The sequence below is a fragment of the Mytilus californianus genome, unplaced genomic scaffold (genome assembly GCF_021869535.1).
Source record: "Mytilus californianus isolate M0D057914Y unplaced genomic scaffold, xbMytCali1.0.p SCAF_13, whole genome shotgun sequence".
Taxonomy (NCBI): domain Eukaryota; kingdom Metazoa; phylum Mollusca; class Bivalvia; order Mytilida; family Mytilidae; genus Mytilus; species Mytilus californianus.
Window position 1 is genome coordinate 16,541,335 of NW_026262615.1, and position 24,027 is coordinate 16,565,361.

Genomic DNA, 24,027 nt, shown 5'->3' on the forward strand with positions numbered 1-24,027 from the left:
CTTTTTTTTATTGAGCCGGAATGAATGATTACTGATTATTACAAATATATCCGGACACAGTTTTGATTTTCTTCATCATTGAAGAGAATTAAAAGTTTTCCGTAAAAGTTCGGTAAAGGCAATATTTGGCCGGAAAATTAAGTTTTTTGCATTGGTTCAAAATAAAGAATGTTTACTTGTAAAGTTTATTTAAAAGCATTAACATTTACAACCCAAACAAGCTAAAAGTAGAGACTTTGGTGAAATTTGACAAAATCATCTGGATTTTAACCAAATTTAGGCCTAGGAAACATAGATTGCAAGCATAGACAAATTCCATAATTAAGGCAAGTCAGATTGTGTTATAACAAAAAATATGTTAAAAGATAGTATTTGTCGACGTATGGCCGTAAACAAACTCCCCTAAAAACAATAGAAATTGACGTATTTTCATTGAATTTTCGTGGAAAATCCAAATATGTGCTATTTGGGACGTCATGAAAAAATTGATCCCTTGAGAACCTCTTTCGGAAAATTAAATATGCATCACTGATTAATCATACTAGTGAATAAAATACATTTTGTTTCGAATGCTTTTGCTAAATTGTCATTTAATGTGCCTCCGAAAATACGTGGACTATATATATACATAGGCTAACACTTTAAACTAAACGTGTCTTAGCCATCTCTGTCACGCCGGTACCGTCAGAGCAAACATTTTCGTCTGCAAAACTGTAGTTTACGAAGTTGCAAAACCGACTGTCCTCAATGATAGTTGACAAGAAAATGTTTCCAAATAAAATGAATTCATTGCATCCTCTGGTGACATTCGTGATCAGTGAATAGTGAGACTTCTAATCCTGACGCCTTTGTCAACATTAATTAAATGTGTTTTCTTAACGATTACCAAATACTATTGTTCGATGTGGTTTTTCTTGTTATAATTTTGGGCGTATGACATTTGCGCCGATTTTTAAAATTTTCGATCTTTCATTTGTGCCGATTTCATTCTTTCATTAGCGCCGATTCTATATTTGCTCCTATTTCTGGGCTGCTGCGCCCGTTGAAAACTGTAATGGACGAAAACGTCCCAGAATCGTTTCATTCGCATTATAATGAACAGTTCTATTCGCACCACCCTTACATATATGTCTTTATGGATGCCATGAAGAAAGTCCAGACCGTTACTTATGTCAAAATGAGAACTTTTGAAATGCCCGCCTCTGTACGCAAGCCGGAGAAAGAAAAGATGGATTTCGTTGTTGGCAAGTACAAGTTCAGAAGAGATGAAATTACAAGGAAGGCATTCATCAGTTGTGTAGCATATAAATACTCGGCAAGAACAGATTTATAATTCATTGTATTCCGTTTTTATGGATTTTAATGTTGTGCCTTTGAATACTGTAAATAGATTTTTATTCCGTGATTTTAGTGGATGTAAACAGAGTGCTTTTATCTTTTAAATTGACTTATCCTGCTCAAAATTATACTTCCCCCCTTCCCGTGGTTAGCAAGAGACAATAGTTATATAATGTTATAATTTACAATTCACCTATAATTTACCTGTACACAATCGGCGCAAATGAAAGAAAAAATCGGCGCAAGTGAAATAAAAAATCGGCGCAAGTGAAATGCAGATCGGCGCAAAAGCAAAACGCCATTAATTTTTAAAAAGGTGTTCATTAAATTATATTGATTAGAATACTTTTTTTTACTTTATTAGTACTTGTAGGTAATGAGCTATTAATTACGGTGTGTAATTCCTTGTCCCAGATACTTATGTAGATGGTTTTTCGTCCGTTGAACAACAAACACCACAAAATGTAAAGTATGTATTTTTGTGTTTCCGTGTTGTAGATTTCCGAGCGAGTACTCGAGTATCGCTCGATAAAACCAACGAGTACTAGAGTAGTAATTGTTCATCGAGTTGACATCCCTACTTATAAGTCAATTTTCAACAAGCAGACATATTTCCTATCTAGTTGTTGTTATAGCAATGATTTCTTGTTATATTGGTCAATAAATCCCAATTTGACATGTTAGTTAGAAATAGCATATTATGGTCTTAATCTATCGAACCTATACTCGTTTTTAGCGTCACACCAAAAGGATCACAGCACAAAAATTCATTTATGCATACTTCTTTTGGTAAATCAGTGCAAAATTGAGGTACTTTGTAGTATGCTTTTAATGAGGATTGTGTTGCTAAGTTTTCTATTTATGTTATGTGCACTAAGTGACTTTCTTGCCTTTTCGTCGTCTTTCATTTTTTTTGTCATGACGTTGTCAGTTTCTGTTTGACTTGTGAGCTTTGAACGTCGCATTGGTATCTTTCGTCTCAGAAACTGGAGATATTTAGATAAGTGACAGTAAGTGAAAAAAAAAACCAATCCATTATACATTTTGTGCGACCGTAGCGCTTCATCAGGAAAGCTCAAAACTAGTATTTAAAGTTGATTAAAAGGCGTACTAAGTATTTTACAAGGAACTATACACCGTTGCATGTCTTGTAACCAGATAAGGTCACCACAATGAAATGTTGAGCCCTTTGTGTAATTACCATATCTAGATCAGGTTACTTTAATATAGTTGTTGTTCACTGTGACTCGGATGACGTCCGTTATGCAATATTTGTGTCACCGATGACAACGAAAACGTTCAATCTCTCGTGGTTACAATGCAATTTATCGTCCGCCGTTCATGGTTCACCACTAAATGCATGTTTGACTTTTTATTCTTTTTACGAGCACAACGACATATGTCAGTGAGTCTCGGAATTCAGTGATCAAATGACCTTAAAATTTATGTCGTTCTTTTCACTCCAAAAACATCATGCTTTCCCCCCATCTTAGGTAATGCTTAAAAAAATTATGCAAAAGATAAAAATAATTCCCAAAATATTAGTTTATTAACAGGTGATGCGGCCTAATCATTTGATTTGGTAACTTTTTAATTATTGATAACTTTCACTCGCCAAGGGTCATTAATCATTCTAATTATTTTATAGATCGAAAGACTAGTGTGATTTAAAGATGTATATATATATATATACTTAAATTGAAAACAAAACATTTTCCCAGATTTCAGTCTTTTATAGCTACCATGAACATACTCTTTGTCAAAATTCTTTACCTCCATTCTCGACGTTACTAGAAACATCCAACTTTTCCTATGAAGCTGATTATAATAAGGTCATCGGCTCTCCGAACTTTCCCGAGGTTCTACGCTTTAATTGCCGAGTTGACGAACTTCGATCCTTGCTTGAAAATTGAGGAACATTTCCTAATTTGGAGTCCGATGACGAAAGAAACATCGAGCATTATAATTTAATATTCATCTTGTAATGATGAATTGCATATTTTTATATGTAAATAATTTAATTTTGGACGTAACACGTCTTCTGATTGGCTGAAATTTTTTGTCTATCAACTCATATAAATAATTTTGTCATGTGACCGTGACGTAATCAACGTTTTTTTCATGATTTACTCCTTAGAAAAAGAATTTAGAATTAAAATTTTATGGAATGACTTGCATATTTTTTTTTATATGTAAATATTCTTTTTCGTTAAACTATGAGTTTCAATGAACGTTCAAAACACTTCTTATGCTACAGATTTCCTTACAGATTTCTTTGACTTAAAAAGACAACTGTTTTACAAAATATTATGGGTAATTTGCACGTGAAATAACAATTAAGTTTACAGGTAAGTGCAGATAGATAATCGGTACTTTGATCCAAGCGAGCAAGAAAATAAGTATTCTATCTATACTTTTAACCGTAAAATATATATTTGAAGTTCTCAGTAGATAACCTAAGGTTCAATTTCTATCAATAGTAATTAGCTATTCATTACAACCAGATGCGCATTTAGGGGGCAGGGTTCCCGGCCCCCTTTATGGCGCTACATTTATAGTTAATCTAGACTTTTTACCTATTCCACTCCAAACCTTGTCTAGTTTTGGGGCCACTGGGTCCCCCTTTCTGAAAATCCGGGATCCGCATCTGACAACAGTATGAAATTTATGAATTTCCATACTGGCCCACCGTTTGTTTGGTTGAAAGCAGTTGCAAGTTTTGGTGCGTTTTTAATATATGTTCGATATGTTATCAATTTCAAAGATGGAGAAAAGACATAATTAATTAACATACCCGGTATTGCGTGGCAATTCTCTGTGTGCATGCCGCTGGTCATCGATGAATTGCATGCATGCAAAACCCTATCTATTCACGTCATTTGCGTGGATTATCGCATCGCATTGAAATTCTCTGTGTACACGCCGCTGGTCACTGATCAATTGCACGCTTCTGTACAGGTCACTGCGGTAATGCCGGGGCAATTCGCATACAAACCAACCTGTGTACAAACCGCTTCCAAGGATGTTTACTCATTTCTTTCATGTTAGCTTTCTTATTTTATTTGATTTTAATAAATCGCTCATTAAATGCAACTTTTCAGTTTTAAAGACGTCATAAAATGTTTGTGTTACTCCGTGGTTGTTTGGACATGTTATACGGGTATTTATCAATACAACGAGATCAGCTGCCGTATCTTGATGTTTACAAAGTCTGTTAATTGGTATTTACAGTATCTTTAATGATCTTGTTTTATAAATATAATTGGCAATAAGTAAACGTTTATGATCAAGTCTCATATTTTATATCGATAATTTGTAATTATCGTAAGCGTATAAATCAATTAACAACTTTTGCAGAATTAACATAACCTTCGACCAAAGTTCCTGGCAAAATGCGATGGCACTATATAAAGATATGTTACTTTTGAAACGCTGGACGCACAGTGACACTCTATCTAACACCAAGCGACAAAAATGACAGAAAAAGTAATGGAATTTCCTTACAATTTCCTTGTACATGATTCTTTTCATTCAAACGTCTGTTTTATTTGCTCAACCTGAACGTCAAACGTGGAACAAGCAAACAATCAAACATATATATATATAGATAGACTGTTTACTAATAATGGGGTGTATTAATGATGGATAATTAAAATTTTAAATATAGATTTCTGAGTTAGATTTTATAATTATTTATTAATGAGACTGTATTCAGTAGCTTGTTATGGATTCCTATCCTCCTTAGTATTGTGACATAATAGTACTAGTCGGATGGATTTTTATAAGAAGTCGATGTCATTTGTCTTGTGGATGCATAGTTCTATATCTGAAGACGTTTTCCACTGAAAGTCTATACATAAGGGAGTCCGGAGAGAGTAGAGATATTAAAATCTATGGTTTGTTTTTATATAGAAGTAACACGACGGTAGTCATATTTGAAGCAGGATTGTAACCCTTCTGAAACAAATTAAATCTTCGGTAGGTTTCGTGTTGCTTTTTCTTTAGTTTTTCATGTGGTGTTTTGTACTGTTGATTGTTTATCGGTCGTTTTTATCATGATCAATATAGCATTATCTTTTTTCAACCAATCGCTCACCATAGGAACGGAAGTGACGACGCCCCTAAACGCACGAATGATGTTCACTAATACCAAAGTTTTTGACGAAAATGCAACGAACTCGAAAGTTGTCTATTAATATGGTGTAGACAACTACTGACGAGATTCCAGACTTCGGGACAGGCTCGTGTATATGTGGCAGGGTTAAAACATAGAGGTGGAAGTTATCAAAGTGATATTCAAACTCATAAGTCGAAAATGAACTAACAATACCATGTCCTTATGAAGCTTCATTTATGGTTAATCCAGACTTTTTACCGGTTCCACTACAAATTTTGTCTAGTTTGGGGGCCCGCGCCCACCCCACCCCCCTCTTTTTTAAAAATCCTGGATCTACATTTGAAGAATCTGTTTTACAACTGCTCTAACCAGTTTTGAACATATAAATAGTATAACTATATAAAGCACACGGGAAATTCCTAAATTCCAGCGAAAAGAAATGTATTTTTAAAACCTTAAAAAATGTACTGCCATTGAATTATTGTCTTCCCGTACTTTAATTCGCCGATTGCTTTTCCGTATGCAGTGACCAGCGTAAGTGTGAGGAAAGAACCCTTATTAAAAGAATGTGAAAAAACGTACACTTGAAGATAAATCGTGCTAATTGATTCTGAAAGAACAATTTAATACAAAAAAAATTAACAAATGTTAAGTTTTACAGTTTAATTACATACGCGTGGAAAATATAAAACAAATGAATTTCAGCTCTATCATCTCAGTTATCTATCATGTGCTCCTTGATTATGTGTTAATTGTTTATAAAAGGTCACGACACGGCAAATTTCGACAACAAATCCGAGAGTTAATTAGCAGCCAAATTTGTTTGTGATCAACAAACACTGAACGAAATATTTTTGTCGATTATTCGTTATAATTACAAGAAACTCGTTTCATATGTCCTAAAACAATGACATATGAAAAATGAAAATGGGGTCAAAGTCATATGATACCTGCCATACAGAAATGAATACCTTACAATCATTCCATACACGATATATAATGACCCATTGCTTATAGTATTTGAAAAACAGACGAAAACACAAAAAATTAACATTGACCAATGAAATATGAAAATTAGATCAATGTCAGATGAAACCTACCAGACTGACATGTACACATTACAATCCTTTCACCACATATAGTTAACCTTCTGATTATATCTGAGAAACGGACCTATTCAAAACTTTAACCTTGGTTACTGATCCATGAAATGAGGTCGAGGTCAAGTAAACACCTGTCTAACAGCCATGTACCTGTCTAACGGACATGAAAACCTTGGAAGGAATCCAAGTACCAAATATTGATATCCTTTTACTTTGATAAGACAAGAAATTCACTTGACAAAAAAAACCTTTGCATTGTTTAAGCATTTCACTGATCAATTAAAATGAGATGATGGACAATGAACATTTGACAGACGAAGATTTCGTAACATAAGGCATCTAATACAAGGTATGGAGTATCCAGGTCTTCTACCCTCTGAAATATAAAGCTTTATTCATAGTTTTCGTCGACACCTGAATGTAATTGCTATGTCTAGCATTCTGCCACTTTCGTCGCAAGCTGGAAAACACAGCTAAAAAGAGACAAAAGGACACACAGTACATAACTAAGAGTACTTGCAGCTACTGAAAGCCAATTCAAAGCCAGTTACACCTAATCAATAAATAATGTTCTCCCAGACTATAATATCAATCAGTACACATCCAACGGATTTAATATAAATACATCATAAACAAGTCCGAGTAAAACATGACCTTGTGCAATGCCAAAACATAAGTATGTTTTACATGTATCGACATGTTGTAGGACAATAAGTTTTCATAACTGTATAACAGTACATATTTAGTGATGTTATATTTATCAAAAAATAAATCAATGTTATAGTACCGATAAAACAGTACTCAATGATCCTACTGCAGTGTTGAATTGTTAACCATTGGTGATCAGATTATTTAAAGGATCAATGAGTTAACATGAATCATATCTTAATTTACAGACTCTATAAGCAATTAGAATGTGATACGATGAGTGATATCCCATATCCAATAACAATTCTAAATTGCAAACCAAATCTTTGTATATATGAAAGAATTTAGTGAAAGTTCTAATTGACGTGATGTAACAAAATCTGACTTAATTATTTACGAGTGTTACATACAAAATTTTCCAATCAGGTTGTAAAGGAAGACAGGAAATGGTAGCTCAATTCATGAGACAAAGTCATCACTGCCACTTGATCAATCGGCAATGCTCGGGTGAATCCGCTACTTTTCTTCTATACGGAATCGGCCGAGTTTTGACGAATGCCACTTGATAAGACAAAAAGACCAAAAGAGAAGGAAAGGTGATTCTTTAAATTGCTCAAGGTCACAGTGAGGCCTTCAACATGTAGAAAAGTGAATGCCCCACTGCAATTTCAAGACAGTCCGTACCTATGGTTGGAGCAAAATTCTTTCTTACATGTTGTTGACATTCAATTCACAACACCAAATCATCAATTTCACTTGGCAAAGCCAAAAGAGAAGGAACAGTGCTTCTATTGCTGTTCTTCATCTGAAAGTCACAGTGTCAGAGTTCTTAAAAATGCAGTAAAAGCTCATGGGACTAATTCACAAAAATTCTTACAATAAAAAATACTCAATTCGTAAACATTTCATCAAGTTTAGTCTTGAGAATTTTTTTGAAAAGAGCCACAGCTCCACTAAAAGTTCAAGACAGTACCCTAACAATGGTTGGAGCAAACTTTTTAACTAGATGCTGATTCCTCTAAATTCTGTAAAGTGAAGAACACAGATGAGGGTCTGGATGGAGGGCCTGTCATTTTTTCATTCTTCAATTTTTAATGTAATTTTTCTCTCTTCTTTATCTTTCAGCACCTCATTATTCTCAATCCTTTTTTTTTGCCTCCCTCACAGATGTGTTTTGTTTTTGTTCTCAATTCTTCAATTTTTATATTTCAATTAAGACTTCAAATAAAATTGGTGTCTCTGTGAGTTTGGTATTCTAATGTAAAAAAACGAATTCTTAGTTCAATCTCACAAATAGAACAAATTAAATTTTTGCAGATTGTTTCAATAAACTGCTGACACATACAAATGTCTTGCTTGTACGTTTTATTTATAGTTAAATGCAAAAGTGGAATTAAAATGGCATTACTTTAACATGTAAACTATGTAAAACATTTAAAATCAATGAACCATGATTATGAAGGTGCAGGGACAAAACCTGTCTGAGGAAATGAGAAATGCCAATGCTTCTACAAATGCATACCAAATATCATAGACTTATAATAAGTGGTTCCCCATAAAACACAAACATTATAAAATGAATGCAAAAGTTCCAGATTTAATGAATCATGACTGAGTGGGTGGAACAATATGGACATGTGATGTGTCAATGCTTATACAAATGTATACCTAATATAAATAGATTACCATTAGTGGTTCCCCTTAAACTGACCTAGTCACAAACTTAACAAACTGTTGCTGAGACCATGTATATGATTTGTTTCTCCAATTTTGTCACAGGTGAGACAAAAAAAATGTAAATGTTTGTCAACATATAGAGAAGCAGATCCAACTACTGTCTCTTGTGCAATAGGATATTTCTACGCCCAGAATATATATTTTTAAATATAAAATTCATAAAGTCTATATAATAAAAACAACTTTTGAACTAAGTATTGCCTTTAATGCATTTTACTTGGTTAAAAATTTCCTGAAAATTGATCTGTTTGTATTTCTAACTGTATAAAGTACATGTATAATATATATGTTAAACAAATTCAATTTGTAAATGATATGTATATATCATGATGAAACATGGAATGATGCAAGAACTATAAAAAAAAATTCTAAATAAATTTTTAATTGATTTTACCACATATATATGCTTTTCCACTCATTCCAAAAAAATAAAATGTTTAAATAAAAAAAAACCAAAAATTAAACAAAAGCATACAGTATTGAGTATGAAGAAAAATGTTTGGTAGTAAGTGCATCTCAATGTAGATCAACAAAGATCAATAACCTTCTCTTATATAACAAATCAATACATCTCAGATCAACAACCGTATTTCATAATTACAACTGAAAATAGAATTCCTGTTTCATATAATAGATTAATTCATTGTATTCACTTCTATCAGATTAGATATTGCTTTTTTCCACCTATCAACAGAGGGCATCTCAATCTATTCCACTCAAGTCAGTCTCCTATCTTTAAAAACTAATTAATATTTATGCTTATTGCTTATAACAATGTATGTATATTTCTATGTCTTTTTTTGAACCAGAGAAAAAGTAGAGGAGTCTTCAATGAGTCGAGCTCTTTTCAACTGATTTGTATAGTTTGTTTTTATGTTGTGCTGTTACACCACTGTTCAAAATAAAGGGGATGGGGAGGGGGAACGCAAACATGTGATACCCCCCAACCCTCACATTAAAAATTTCTGCAACTTTGAAATTTGCAAAAAAATTACATTTCAGCAGCAATAAAATGGGTTGTCCAATTTTTCTGACAATTTCATAGGAGATAGACCATGACCTACTGATCATCTTTATTCGCCAATTTTTAGTCTTACTGCTTTAGTTTTAAAATTTAAAGCAAAAGACTGCATTTTACTTCCTTAATAAAATTAAGGAGATATAGTATGATTTCCAATGAGAAAACTATCATCCAGGTTTAAATGAAGAAGATAAAAGCATTTATATGTTCTTTTTTAGCCACAGCAGCCATGCTTGTTTTATAAAATTCTCGAATACATTTTTCAACAAGATTCCCTATGAAACATTAGGTAAAATTTGGTAACATTTGGTCCAGTAGTTTCAGAGGAGACGATTTTTTAAAGTTTATGATCATGGGCGGACTACCAGGACAAATGCCAAGTAATATAAACCATACTTTTCTGTTGTTCTTTTTATACCTGATCTTATATTCTATTGTTTTCTGAATGTTTACAAAGATTTAATAAAGAAAAAGTAAAGCAAAATAATGTAAATATTTATGCAATCAATGAGTTGGCTACTGAAACTTCAATTGAAAGTAAGAATACAGGCATTTTAAACCAAAATAAATGTTTGTATGTGTTTCAATTGACAAATTGTATTAAATTGATAAATTCCCACCTAAAGGTAGGGTGTCTTCCTCCATCTTGGATTTTAAAATAGCAAATAACAATCGGTCTAGATCTTGAATGAAATGTGCAAATTCGAGAGTATATCATGCTAATTTTAACATTGGAAGGCATTATATTTGTCAATATTTTACACCTCGCTAACGCTCGGTATAAAGATATTGACAAATATAATGCCTACCCATGTTAAAATGAGCATAAAGCATGGCATGAAAGAATTATTTCTTAAATAAAAATGGTTGAATCTTTCTGAAGTAAAACATGTGTCTTCTGCTAAAGTGATTTAAATTTCAAAGTAACTTATATAAAACAGTGAGTCATTCACTACAAAGAAAAAACTCACAGGTCATTGCAAATTCAAATCTACCCCTAGCACTGGTTAAGCATAGTTTATAAATAGACCTTAGTCAATACTAAAATAGAGGTCATCACACAACCTTCTTTCAAATTAATAGTATACTGAAACAGATTTTATCATTAAGCTTCAAACCCAAATTAAGATAAAAAAAAAAAGTTCTTAAAGTGTTCCAGGGAACACTGTCTCTTGCCTGAGATTGCTGCTGTCTGTGTCAAAGTAATATGTTGATTCCTAAAACTCAGTCATTTTTTCAGCACTTGACAGAATAAACTGCTTTGCCAAGCGCAGCTGGATACGACCGCAGAGGTCCTACCCTGAACAGTTGCAGCAAAAATGGACACAATATTCATGCTTGATACAGGTCTGAATTTGGATTGTAATTAAATATTTGACACATTATAGGTTCTGACACAGAATTAATGTAGTCAAAGAACTTAAAATTGGGTATATGATTTGAATTTATATTCAATTGAAGATTTCTTGCTTCTGTGCAATACACTGTGCTGTTGCGCAATACTTAGTAAATCTGTTTTCAAACTATATACAAAGAATTAGCAATTATGACCCCCAATTTCCAAAAATTTACCCCCCCTTTTTTTTTCCAAAAATAAATATTTGAAGAAATTTTCTTGTTAATTTCTAAAATCTTGAGAGTAAAAAATTGTTCCCCCCAAAAAATTTATTTTAACCCCTCCCCCCGCCCCCCCCCTTTCCTAAAAAAATAACATTTGAAGAAAATTTTCTTTTTCTAAATTGTGGTACATTTTAAGAGACATCAATACACTTAAACACAAGTTATTACCTGAAAACTAGAAAAATGCTTGTTTTAGACCCTTTTTGGCCCCTAATTCCTGAACGGTTTGGACAATTACCCCCAAAATGAATCCAAACCTTTGACTTGTGGTATTGAACCTTGTGGTACAATTTCAGAGCAATCAATATACGTATACACAAACTAGAAAAATGCTTGTTTTGGGCCCCTTTTTGGCCCCTAATTCCTGAACGGTTTGGACAATTACCCCCAAAATGAATCCAAACCTTTGACTTGTGGTATTGAACCTTGTGGTACAATTTCAGAGCAATCAATATACATATACACAAGTTACCGTCCTGAAACTAGAAAAATGCTTGTTTTGGGCCCCTAATTCCTATGGACCATCACCCCCAAAAACAATCCTAACATTTCTTTAGTGGTATTGAACCTTTTGGTAAAATTTCATACAGATCCATACACTTAAACTTAAGTTATTGTCCGGAAACCAAATGTCTTCGGACGACGTCAACGACACCGACATGATGGCATTATACAACCAGAAAAATTTTTTGCGGTCGTATAAAAATGAAAAACAAATTTTCAAAATTTTGATGTCATTACTGTCTTCTGACATGATATGTTTGATCATAGAATAGCTTCTGTCCAAATTTCATAAAATTCCATGAAGATTCGAAAATGTTATTGAAGTTTGAAATATTTTAACCTTAGAATGTATTTTTTTTAATGTATTAAACTGCATTGAAAACCAAATCAGTAAAATAGGGAAAAATGAAAAAAAAAAAATTCAAAATTTTACACTAGATACTGTGTATTGATCATAAAAAAGCTTCTTTCAAGTTTCTTAAAATTTCATGAATGTTTGACAAAATTTAAAAAAACTTTAACCACATATTGAACCAAAATGTTGACAATGCAAATGATGGGCAGCTGCCACCAGAATATAGGATTGCTAAATGTCTCAATTTCGTGACAAAATGTCAAAGGCTCGACAAAAAAAAAGTTAAAACCATGTTTAAATTTTTTGTGGTAATGATTTTTTTATTTTAAATTATGACACAGCTGTTCCTGTTGTAAGCTTATTATAAAAAAAGTACATGTGCATGTTTCAAACATATATATATTATAAAGAAAAGTAAAATAACACTCAAATCCAATTATATAATATATAACAAAATTGATTTTGTCAAAGGAAAAAAAAATCTTAACTTTAAATAAATCAATTTTGTGTCTAAGTTGCCCACGGAAGCAACTTAAGGGTCCTAGTACTATTTCAGAATCCAAAATTCAGAGGAAAATTTAGTGAGAAAAAAAAAACACATTATAAATAATCATATATTATCTTTCTATCTATACATGGCACAATATATAATCATTTGGACAAAGTATTTATTTAATCTTGATACCTGCATATATAATTTTATATGAACTATCTGTGTGAGGGTCTGGATAGGTGTTCTTCATTTCAGTATTCTTTAATTTTTTACGCCATGTTTCTCTTTCTTTATACATTGTGCCCATTATTCTCTATTCTTTATATTTTAGAATCTCATTATTCTCTATTCTTTATTTTTTTTGTCCATATTTCTCTATTCTTTTATTTTTTTCCCATTATTTTCTATTCTGTAAACCCCCATCCACAACCTCCTGTATTCTAAAACAATTTAATTTTCAATAGCAATTCTTTTAATTCCTTGGTTACATATTTCCGTTGATTTTCTTTTCTATTTTTTTTATATTACAAATAATAAAATTAAAATAATTAAAATTGACAACAACACTTCAAAGAGTCTGCAATATTAAGCTGGTGGACATGTTCTGCCTGCCAGGCAGACATCATCAGGACAATTTACATACAGAAATTAATTACTGAAGTATTAAAAGTGGTACATTAAATCAGATGTCACAATGTGTGTTGTCCAGATGAGAGAAACAATGAGAAGTGAAAGTAAAATGTTATAAATAGATAAGATTAATATAGAAAAATAAATAAAATTTGTTCAAAATTTAACTTGAGTTTGTTTTTAGAGAAATACTAAAGTTGTTTGTATTTCTTTTCTGTAAATTTAAATATGTTGATGAATACTGTTATTTATTTCAATATGTTTAAATGTATCAACATACCATTAGACATAACATCATGTTGCGACACACAAGGTGAATCTATTCAATATCCCATGATAAAGATAAAATTTTGGGAGAAGACTTTATAAGTTTGATCAATTTGTGTCTAGTATTAACAAAATATGTTAAAAAAAAACCTATATAACAAAAAACCCTGAGGATTACACCAATTGAATATGTAAAACTAGAAAATAACAAAATTTTAATATACCTCTTTTACAAGGTACTGTTAAACCAGATATTGAGTTTGCTGTGAGCTTCAAATTAACAAGATACCAAAATATTTGTTTAGTTTTGTTATAAACAGCCAAGACATTTTCCAAGAAGTAATACTCAGCTGAAAAAAATATATTTCTGCACAATTATTTTTGAGGTATAGACATTGAACAGTTTAGAGGGGAAACTGGTGTTATTGCTTTTTTCTAAAAACTATCCTCTGAAGGTTTTTGGTAAAAATCATGATAAATTTTTCATGTGAGTTTCATGTAAATCTCCATTCATGTGAAATTCACATGAGTTTCTCATATTAGCTTGTTTGAGGTGAATTTCATGTGAGCAAAATTTGCCTGAGTAGAAAGAGATTGCAATGATATAAAATATATGTCATTGATGTTGCCTGGGAAATAGGAAAATAGCAATAAACAGATTATTTATATTTTTTGATACCCCATATTTTTTCTTGTCCTAATCTCATCTCAAAGCTGTCACCTTTCCATAAGGATGAAAAAACAGAAACATGTTTAAAAAAAACATGAATAATCTAAAATTATCAAGATTTTTCATATATATTGAAATGAGATATTTTCATTGTTAAAATCGTTTTAGAAATAATAAGGATTTCAAATTTTTCAAGGGTGTAGCTTAAAATGTGTTTTAACTAAACTAATTAATGAAAAGTGGGTTTTTTTCTTAAATTTTCAGATACTATTACATAGTAAAATCCAGAGGAGTTCCAAATACCAGAAACACAACGGCCAACATGACCAGCTAACATCCTTAATCCAATGTTTTAACTAACAGCAAAAATGTGATAAGATGAATTTGGCAATAATTAAAACCCATATTTTAATTTCTAATTGCAATATTGCAATAAAATTTATACAGGAATTGCACTAACCAAAGTCTAACATTCTTGTCAGTTGTCGGAGATTTGAAATAATAAATGCATGCATTAAAATCAGAATAAAATTTTACTGTTAGGGAGCTACCATTTAATTTTTATGGGGGGGCTAGGATGAAAAATTTTGTCCTGCTTTTTTTTTTTAGTTGTAATCTCTGTCCTGCTTTTTTATTTTTTACTCTATTCGGTCCTGCCTTTTTTTTACTAGTTTATCCTGAATTTTTTTACACAAATTGTCATCCTGCCTTTTTTTTTTACCAAGTTGCTCATCCTGAATTTTTTTTTACTCAAAACTCCTGTCCTGCCTATTTTTTTCAAATTTCATCCTAGCCCCCCCCCCCCCCCCCCCCCCCCCCTAAAAATCAAATGGTAGCTCCCTTATTTCAATCACCTAAATTTAAACTTAAAAGATTACTGAGGACAATGTTATGACAATGCTAGCTCACCAACCAATACAAAAATAAATTTGAATATGGCTTTCATATACATAATGATATGAACACAACTGGTAAAAGAAAATTACAACAAAAAACAACAACAAAGCACCTTAGTCTTTACATGGTAATGCTGCATTTTCACAACCTATTGCATAAATATTTAGTAATACGGTATAAACAGTTTTTGGGTATATAAGTTAAATATCAACAGTGTATTAAGCATTCTTTTATGAAAATCCATTGAAAAATTTAAAAACATTATACTGTCATGACTGTGGGTTCTTTAATTTCCATCGACCCTAATTTTCGTTGATATTTGATTATGCGATTTTTGCCGATTCCCCATGCCTATAGAAAATTTGTACTTCCTTTACAAAAATTGGTATCCAATGAATAATCAACTGTTGACACAGAGATGTCTCGCCTGCCCGCATAAAATTCAGAAAAAAGACAATCTGATAGACAGCAACATAGCTAATTAATTTAAAGTCGCTCGACAATTAACTAGTGAGCAGGGCCTCGAAATGGTTGACAAACTGAGATGTAGATGGCAATGTAGCTTTATAGAAAATATTGTTGTCTATTGTAAGTAGTTCCTATCAAACTAGCTTAAGCAGAAAACTTAACATTTAAAATTGCTAATTAATTCAAAGTCACTAAACTTAGGGAGCAGGGCCTAAAAATAGTCATCAAACTGATATGTACTGATAGTAATGCAAATTTATACAAAATATCACTGATCTATCACAAGTAATTCCTTTCAAACTAGCTTAAGCAGAAAACAATTGTTGATGCCGTCGTCACCAGAAAAGCAATCCCTATGTCTCGCTTTCAGCGACTTTCTACGCAGGCAAGACAAAAAAACATAGTATTAAAAAATACAGAATTTCCAACTATGCATGCTCAAATACACTAACTGATGTACTATGCTCAAATACACTAACTGATGTACTACATCTGTTGACAACAAAACCTGTTTGTAGCACCTGTTCAAATTCATTATCACATGTGTTTGTTCTACTTGTATTTTTTAAATACATTAACCAACTGTGCTACTTGTTTTATTTTTCACATGTGTTCACAATAGAACTTCAATAATTGTTATATCAGTTACTATAAAAAAAAAAAGACAAGCTATAACCTTGTGTCACATGAAAAAAAAAAGACATAAAAACATTTGTATGAATTCTTCCATTATGAACAGGTCAATTGTATTTATAATGATCCCAAAATGATATACTGTCAGACAGTGTCTCCATGAAAATGTTTCCAATAGATACTACATATTAATCATGTTAGGATAAACTATTACTCACATATCATCTTTGATTTAAATTGTGTTTGCATTAAGTGTGTTTCATCAAATATTGTCAATTCAGAAATTATTGCAAGTTTTTTTTTTATTAGAACGAATAATGCAGCTGGCTTATTATGGCAATAATAAGACCACACATTCTGATATCTGACATGTATAGTTATGTATGCAACTTTTCCTTAAAACGCAATAATTTATCTCAACTTTTAGTTGGTCAGGTCAAAATCCCAATAATAAATGCCCACAATAATTTCGGAATTTACAGTAGTAATATCTTGGTTTGTTTTGTCATCTGGATAGAATTCTGCTGATGTATTATTTATAGAAAAACTAATCGCAGATTTCAAATATAGAAAAATATTCAAAAAGTGAACAACAACACATTCATTCACGAATGTGCATAGCGCATGAGTTAATTATCAGTGTTGTGCAGTCATTCTTTTTATTACATTGACAATGGGCTTTTTAATGGAAATAAAGTTCACAATTTGTTTTGATGTAATGTCATCGACAATGTCTTGACAATTCCTGATGTTGTATGATGTCAGAGGAGCGAAATTATCGGTTTATATTTAACTGGGAAATCACGGTAATTCATTGCAACCAATGTAATAATAATACATAAAGGAAAGGAAAGTCATTGTATCTTTATTTTTTTCTGCCATTTTACTCTTTTGCCCATTATTCACTATTCTTTATATTTCAGCACCCCATTATTCTCTTTTCTTTATTTTCTTGGCGTATTATTCTCTATTCTGTAAATTTCACCCAGACCCCCAATAATGTTCTAATTTGTAGAAAGTCAATAGGATATTTTGTTCTCAGGACAAGTCTAATATAAACATTTATCTGTTGTAAACACCTTAAATATATGAATGCCAAATGAAACACAACTCTTTATGTATTTTCCTTTTAATGAATAATTTAAGCCTACAGATCTGCTTTAGCAGTTGACAAATTATTCTTAGATTTGTAATACTTTTTATGATATCACAGTCAAACGACAGAAAATTTCCAGGAAAAAACATTTAAATTTTAACGTTTACAAATTCAAACTTTTAACAAAAAGTTGAAATTTACATTATGGATGGCAAAGTTTACCACAATGCACCCCTTTTGGATGAAAATTTGTGAGTTTTGACTAAGGGATTAATTGTAAACTTATGAATTGCAACCCCAACTGTTTGAGTAACATTTAGCCAACTGATGTTGTTAAAAAAACAGCTGAGAAAGTTTCATAAAAGCTCAGATATCAGACAGGAAACCATATAAACACAAATGCTTGGCCTCATCTTTTATTGTTACATTTTACCATCATAAAAACCACATAACATGAGAACAAGTCCCTCCAACAACCTAAGAAATAATAATTCATCTAAAAAAAATCCCAACAATTTACAATTAAGATCACAGCTCATCCTTTAATTTATCACCATTCTGATTTTCTTTTTTCTTTTCAGATTTTTTATCTTTCTTTGTTTTTTCTTTACTGGTCTCTCTTTTCTTTCCTTTTGACAGTTCCTTTGCACAATAATTAGAAATGATTTGGTCTGCAGCTCTTATACCAGACAAATAAGCTCCGTGAGCTGTGTTCATGTGTTCTAATGATGTATATTCACCGGCAAAATAAATATAAGGACATACAGGTTTTGTTAATGAATCAAACATTTCTGGTAAAATACCTGAAAAATAAAATAATGTTAAATATGTTGTCATGTTACATAGTACAAATGTTTAGATTGCTGTTTAAAGTCTAGTGGCAAATTGTATTCATATTCAAGATGAGAACATTTCCATGCAATAGGCATGATAGGAATGCTAACCCCTGATTTGTACTAGACTGACATACGGAGCAGAATTTTAATGTGCCAGTTCACAAGGTAACAGGGAAGAGAGACATGTCTTTCAACATAGAAACATTATTCTGACTCCAAGCTGACCAGTCTTGGCTCTTACTCCTTAATGCCCTGTGCTTAGTGGAGAAGCAGCAAATTCAAATTTTAAAGTCTTCAGATTGAACCAACAACCTCCCGCACTCTAGCCAATATGCTTCCAAAAAGTATAATAAACGAAATAGAAAAACCTAGTGTCTGTCTGTATCTTCGTTATGGTTGAGAATATATGTTCATAATTTTGGTCTGTTGAGGCAGACTTGGTAGTGTGGTGAGTTTGGAGATATTCAAATAAGTATTGCTTTAAAACGTCATTCATGCCACCACGGTCATATTTAAGTCTCTATTGCAGACTTTGCAGAAGGCATGTATTATCCTTAGCCTAAGTAAACCAGTCACTGAATTTAACACGAATATATTTGTCTTCTATGTTTTTACGTAGGGACATAAGCAATAGGTTTTTCTTCTTAGACCCTATATTAACCATTTTGCAAGTGATAATTCATCAACCATGATCATGATTTTACAATTGTAACACACAAGACTAGGATAAACAACTCTAAATTCCTAACATGCTTCAAATCTAAATTGTGTACAATGCTGGCTTGTATCAGGCATGAACATTGATTTTTAATGGCTATTTATAAAGACTAACCATTTTCTCCACAGGAAAAAGTTTAAGATGGTATTGTTGATGCAATACTATAATTTCTAGAACCAAGATTGTATTTCCTATTTACCAGGATGCTTTATGAGATTTGTTTGGAGAAAACTTTAGAGTAAAAACAGAATTTGTATTAAGTGGTCCTGGCCTGTTCTCAGTGGTGCACTCCAATATGTTATATCATGTATAATACTGTAAACCAACTTATTTTCGCACATACTTTATTTCGCGTTAAGATCTAGCCATCTTCGTGGCGATTTATTTTTGGCAATCTACTTAATTTCATTATATATTTTCATATAAGGGAAAATCCAAGTTTCATATATTCGCAACGATTTAAATTTGCATTATTTTCCTACTCGCGAAAGTCGCGAAAATAAATCGCTCGCGAAAATTAGTTGGTATACAGTATTATATAATATAGTGATGTAACATCACATTAATTAATTATCTAGAAACTTTTTTTTCATAAAATAGAATATTTATTATTATATGGTCTACTGATTTTTCGTGTAACAAATACTGAATTTATTTCAATTTATAGAACACATTGGACTTTTTTAGCCTTCTGCTTCCCAGGCACTTGTTTAATAACAAACAGAGATCCTAAGTCTGCATCCTGGGCAACTCAGGAAATTGTAAACAGGACAATCTTGGAATAAACAAGTATCTATTAAAAATAAATGGAAAATGTGTACATGGGGCACGGATGATGCCCCCGCTTGCATATAAAGTTATGAAGGGACATCTCAAGAACGGTAAAAGTGATGCCACCCAAATTCGAACTTGATCTGAGTATGTGGTAATAAGAATTGTGTATAAGTTTCATAACATTTGGTTGAGGCAAACTAAAGTTAGAAAACAGAAACTAATTTTGTGACGTTCGAACGTACATACAAACGGACAAGGGTAACACTTAATGCTCCCTTCACTGCAGCGGGGGCATAAAAGTAACTACTTAAACTGTACTTACCAACTTTAGGATATGAAGTAGTTCCCAACACTTTGTTGTCTGATATCCACTTTGATTTTGTTACAATGGTAATTGTGATATCTTTCATTTTTTCTTCACCAAATAATTTTGTTAAAATATTTATCGCTGAAAAATAGAAAGGGGATATTACACACTTTTCCTTTATATATTACCTCTTACAAAGTAAGATATTTTAACTCCTTAGTTAACTACAAGCAATATAAACTAAAAAAAAATATTGGAGGATTTCCTCAGTAATGAATCAATCATTTGAAACAATGACAGCAATGACTCTGTGGTCAAATGAGGGCTTCCGACCCATGACAGAATAAAAAAATAGCATGAGGTTAATTTTGTACCTTTACACAAAATAATGAAAAAAAAAAAAAAAAAATAAGAATATACGAGTACATAAGACACCATGGCCTGCTTACACTATCATTAGTTTAGTGAACCACAAAATCTAGGTCAAAATTGTCATATATAGTAAACAGTTCACTTCAGTTTCATGTTGATGCGACCAAAAACTATTTAAAACCAGAACTTTAAGCTGATACACAACAGGCAGACAAACTAGTTTAACCCAGCCACATTCTGGATGTGCCTGTCCCAAGTCAGGAGCCTGTACCAGATAAATATATAGTTTTACAGTACTTTCAATTGATATTTATTTTTTGACATTCAGCTTGCTGCATCTTAGGCAATATATAACGACAAACTCTGAATTCACAATTGATTGGTTTTGGGAACATCCAAAACACAGCTATGAATATTTTTGTTTACAAACTAAGATCTTAACATACCATTTTCTTTGATTTCATTGTCTGTCATATTTTCAAACCTGACAGCAGCTTTATCATGTAACATGCCCATCAGTAATGGTTTGTTGACATAGCGATGTAAATTGACCCAAGTTTGAAGCATGCCCATGTCGTCCTGGTAACTGGTTACCATGGTAAATATACCTATATCTTCTGGCCAAAATACTTTGTTGAACTGTAAGACTAGTTTATTACTAAATCCAATTCCTGGAAAATAATAAGAACCATATATTTATTTAACATTCATACAGAGATATTTGATAGTATAATGTAAACAATGCAAAACATTCAAAGTCAATAGACCATGACTGATGGGGCAAGGTCAAATGATCTCCATGGAAATGAGATGTGCTATTAAATGCTAATACATCTGCATACAAAATATCATGATCTACCACTAGTGGTTTCCCCAAACTGACCAAATCACAAACTAATACATGTAAACTAAGCAAAAGTTTCAAAGTCAATAGACCATGAGTGAGAGGGGAGGCAAATAATCTCCATGGAAATATGACATGTGCCAATGCTTATACAACTGCATAACAAATATCATTGACCTACCAGGAGTGGTTCCCCATAAACTGATCTAATCACAAACTAATACATTGCTGACGCTGACAACACACCTAAGTCTCAATTTTTCAACTTCGTCAACGCGAGACAAAAAATGTGACATTGCAACGTTTTCATTGGCTATTTGTAAGTTTATTAATGACTATCAAAAGTGAAAGCCATGTACATTTCCTTCATGGCAAGGGAGATATGGGATTTCTTCAATAATGCACAAAATAGTCACACTTTCCATCTCAAAATCTTCATTTTGTCAATTTTTTTTACATTATGAAGCCTGATGTTAAAGTTTGAAGCTGAGACAGGACATAATACATCAAACAAGTATGTGCAAAAGACTTGTTCAAGTCGCAGAAATTTCTATTTAACACAAAGAGAACATTTACCATAAGAGAAATCGTTTTAACAACTTCTTGATATTTATTCTCTATCTGTGTTAGCAGTAGTCAAAAAATGTCAATAGCCAAAGTGGCTAATAACTATTTTTTTCGCTTAGCCACAACTTGTGTGTCACAGGTGAGGATCACGAAGTGATCCGAACCTGCTAGGGGGCAATGGGGGCATGCCCCCCCTTGAAAATTTTGGAAAATTAGATGTGAAATCCTGCATTCTGAGGTTACATTTTTGTAACTGGAAGTGTATATAAAATGTTGTTTTTTTCTCCAGGTCAGATGTCCGTTTTACTTTTATTTTGTTGAGTCTGTCAGATTTTTAAAATATGATGACAATGTCCCTTGAAGTTTTCGTTTTCTTGCTTCGTTCGGGCCGAGGACCTTTACAGGGAAAACGGTACTATTACATTTTCCCAGCATTAGGTTGGCCTTTTGTGTACCCAAGGCAGGTGAAGGAAGTCAAATTAGGAGCGCTGTAATTGGATGTAAGGGTACAATATATTTTTTTATTTATCTATGAATAAATGCAGTGTGTATATTTACAATATAAATTTTAAAACCTATTGAAATATTTTCTAGAGAATTATTCGAAAAGGCTTCCAAAATTTCATAAATTTAGTGTAAAATGACTGTGGGCATGGATAACATAAACAAGCTCCGTTGGAAATTGGTCATGATACTATTTGGCTTCAATTTTTAAAATAGAATAATAAAGTTCTAACACCACACATAACTGTTTTATCGGGGTTTTTATTATAAAAAGTGGTAAATTTAGAAAATGTTTGTATTGTCGCCTATGGCAGAATAAATAGTACCGTTTTCCCTACAAGGTTCGTCGGCCATGTTAAAAACATTAAAAAGTAAAAGAAAACCCGATATCGGAAACGGATTTTCCCGCCCAGAACCGTTAAGTGTGGAAGTTTTTTTTTCCGGATATGACTAAAAAGACCCGTTTTTGTGTTTGTTTTTGCAAATTACTTTTGTTAACATCTTTTCAGCTAAATGTTTGTTCGAATCAACGCTTCTGGCTTGAAATTTGACAAAGATTTTTTTCCGTTCATATAAATTTTCGTTCGCCAAAGTGGCGATTGCAACTGAATTTTTATTAGCCACATAATAAAATCATTCGCCCATGGCGAGTGTGGCGACCTTTACCGCTAACACAGTCTATTTAATTTGAATAGAGATAATAAAGTCGCAAAAGGTTCATTTTTAATTATATTAAAACTAAATAGCTCAAGTTGATATCAAGCGTTATTCCCGATAAAAAATTCTCATTTGTTATGAAACCTTTAATTTCAAAGTTTTATTTGTAAATATTAATGATACTATAATATTACCGATACTTTCTATAGTTTTCTTCCATCCTTTAGGTAAGGGAGGATCAAATATTACTGTTTCTGTCTTCAATACTCCTAAAGGTAGGGCAACCACCACAGCATCAGCCTCATACTGTTTCAGATCTCTGGTTCTTACCAAAACTTTGTTCCTTGTCTTGTTCACCTCTATCTGTCTCACTGGTTTCCTTAGCTCTACAGATACTGTACTCTCCTTTCTTTGTCCTCCTACAAGGCTAAAACAGTATTATAAATAGTTCTACATTTTTCTTACATCGACTACCCATAGGTGTTTTAACTAAAAATTCGTAAGGGTTCCGCGGAACCCAGTGTCTCGCCTACTTTTGCTGTTAATCGCAGGCTCAACAAAAATGAGGAAAAAAATTAATAAAAATATTCCTCTCTATAATATCTTTTGATTGTAAGTAGCTTCTGTCCAAGTTTGGTAAAAATCCAGGATAGTTTATGAATCTAATAAATGTTTTAAAAACTTAAAGTGCAGACTGTATGTAATCTTAACTGGAAGAAAACCTAAGTCCATTTATAAGTAAAATACGGAAAAAATGGAATTTTTTTTTACTTTTTTACAAAATTTACTTCTGGATACTATCTTCTGATCATAAACAAGCTTCTTTCCAAGTTTTGTAGAAATCCAGGATA

The 24,027-nt window shown here is 32.2% G+C and overlaps 1 protein-coding gene across 1 annotated transcript in view; it reads right to left on the reverse strand.

Moving 5' to 3' along the window:
- Positions 1-12,736: 12,736 nt before the first annotated feature.
- Positions 12,737-24,027, reverse strand: part of LOC127723260 (uncharacterized) — a 32,796-nt gene continuing 21,505 nt past the window's right edge. Inside the window, exons 5-8 of the mRNA XM_052229824.1 lie at positions 23,371-23,603; positions 21,051-21,275; positions 20,248-20,373; positions 12,737-18,400 (exon numbers count right to left, since the gene is read on the reverse strand). Of these exons, the coding sequence (XP_052085784.1) occupies positions 18,126-18,400; positions 20,248-20,373; positions 21,051-21,275; positions 23,371-23,603 (859 nt within the window). The 3' untranslated portion in view covers positions 12,737-18,125. The remainder of the gene's footprint in view (positions 18,401-20,247; positions 20,374-21,050; positions 21,276-23,370; positions 23,604-24,027) is intronic.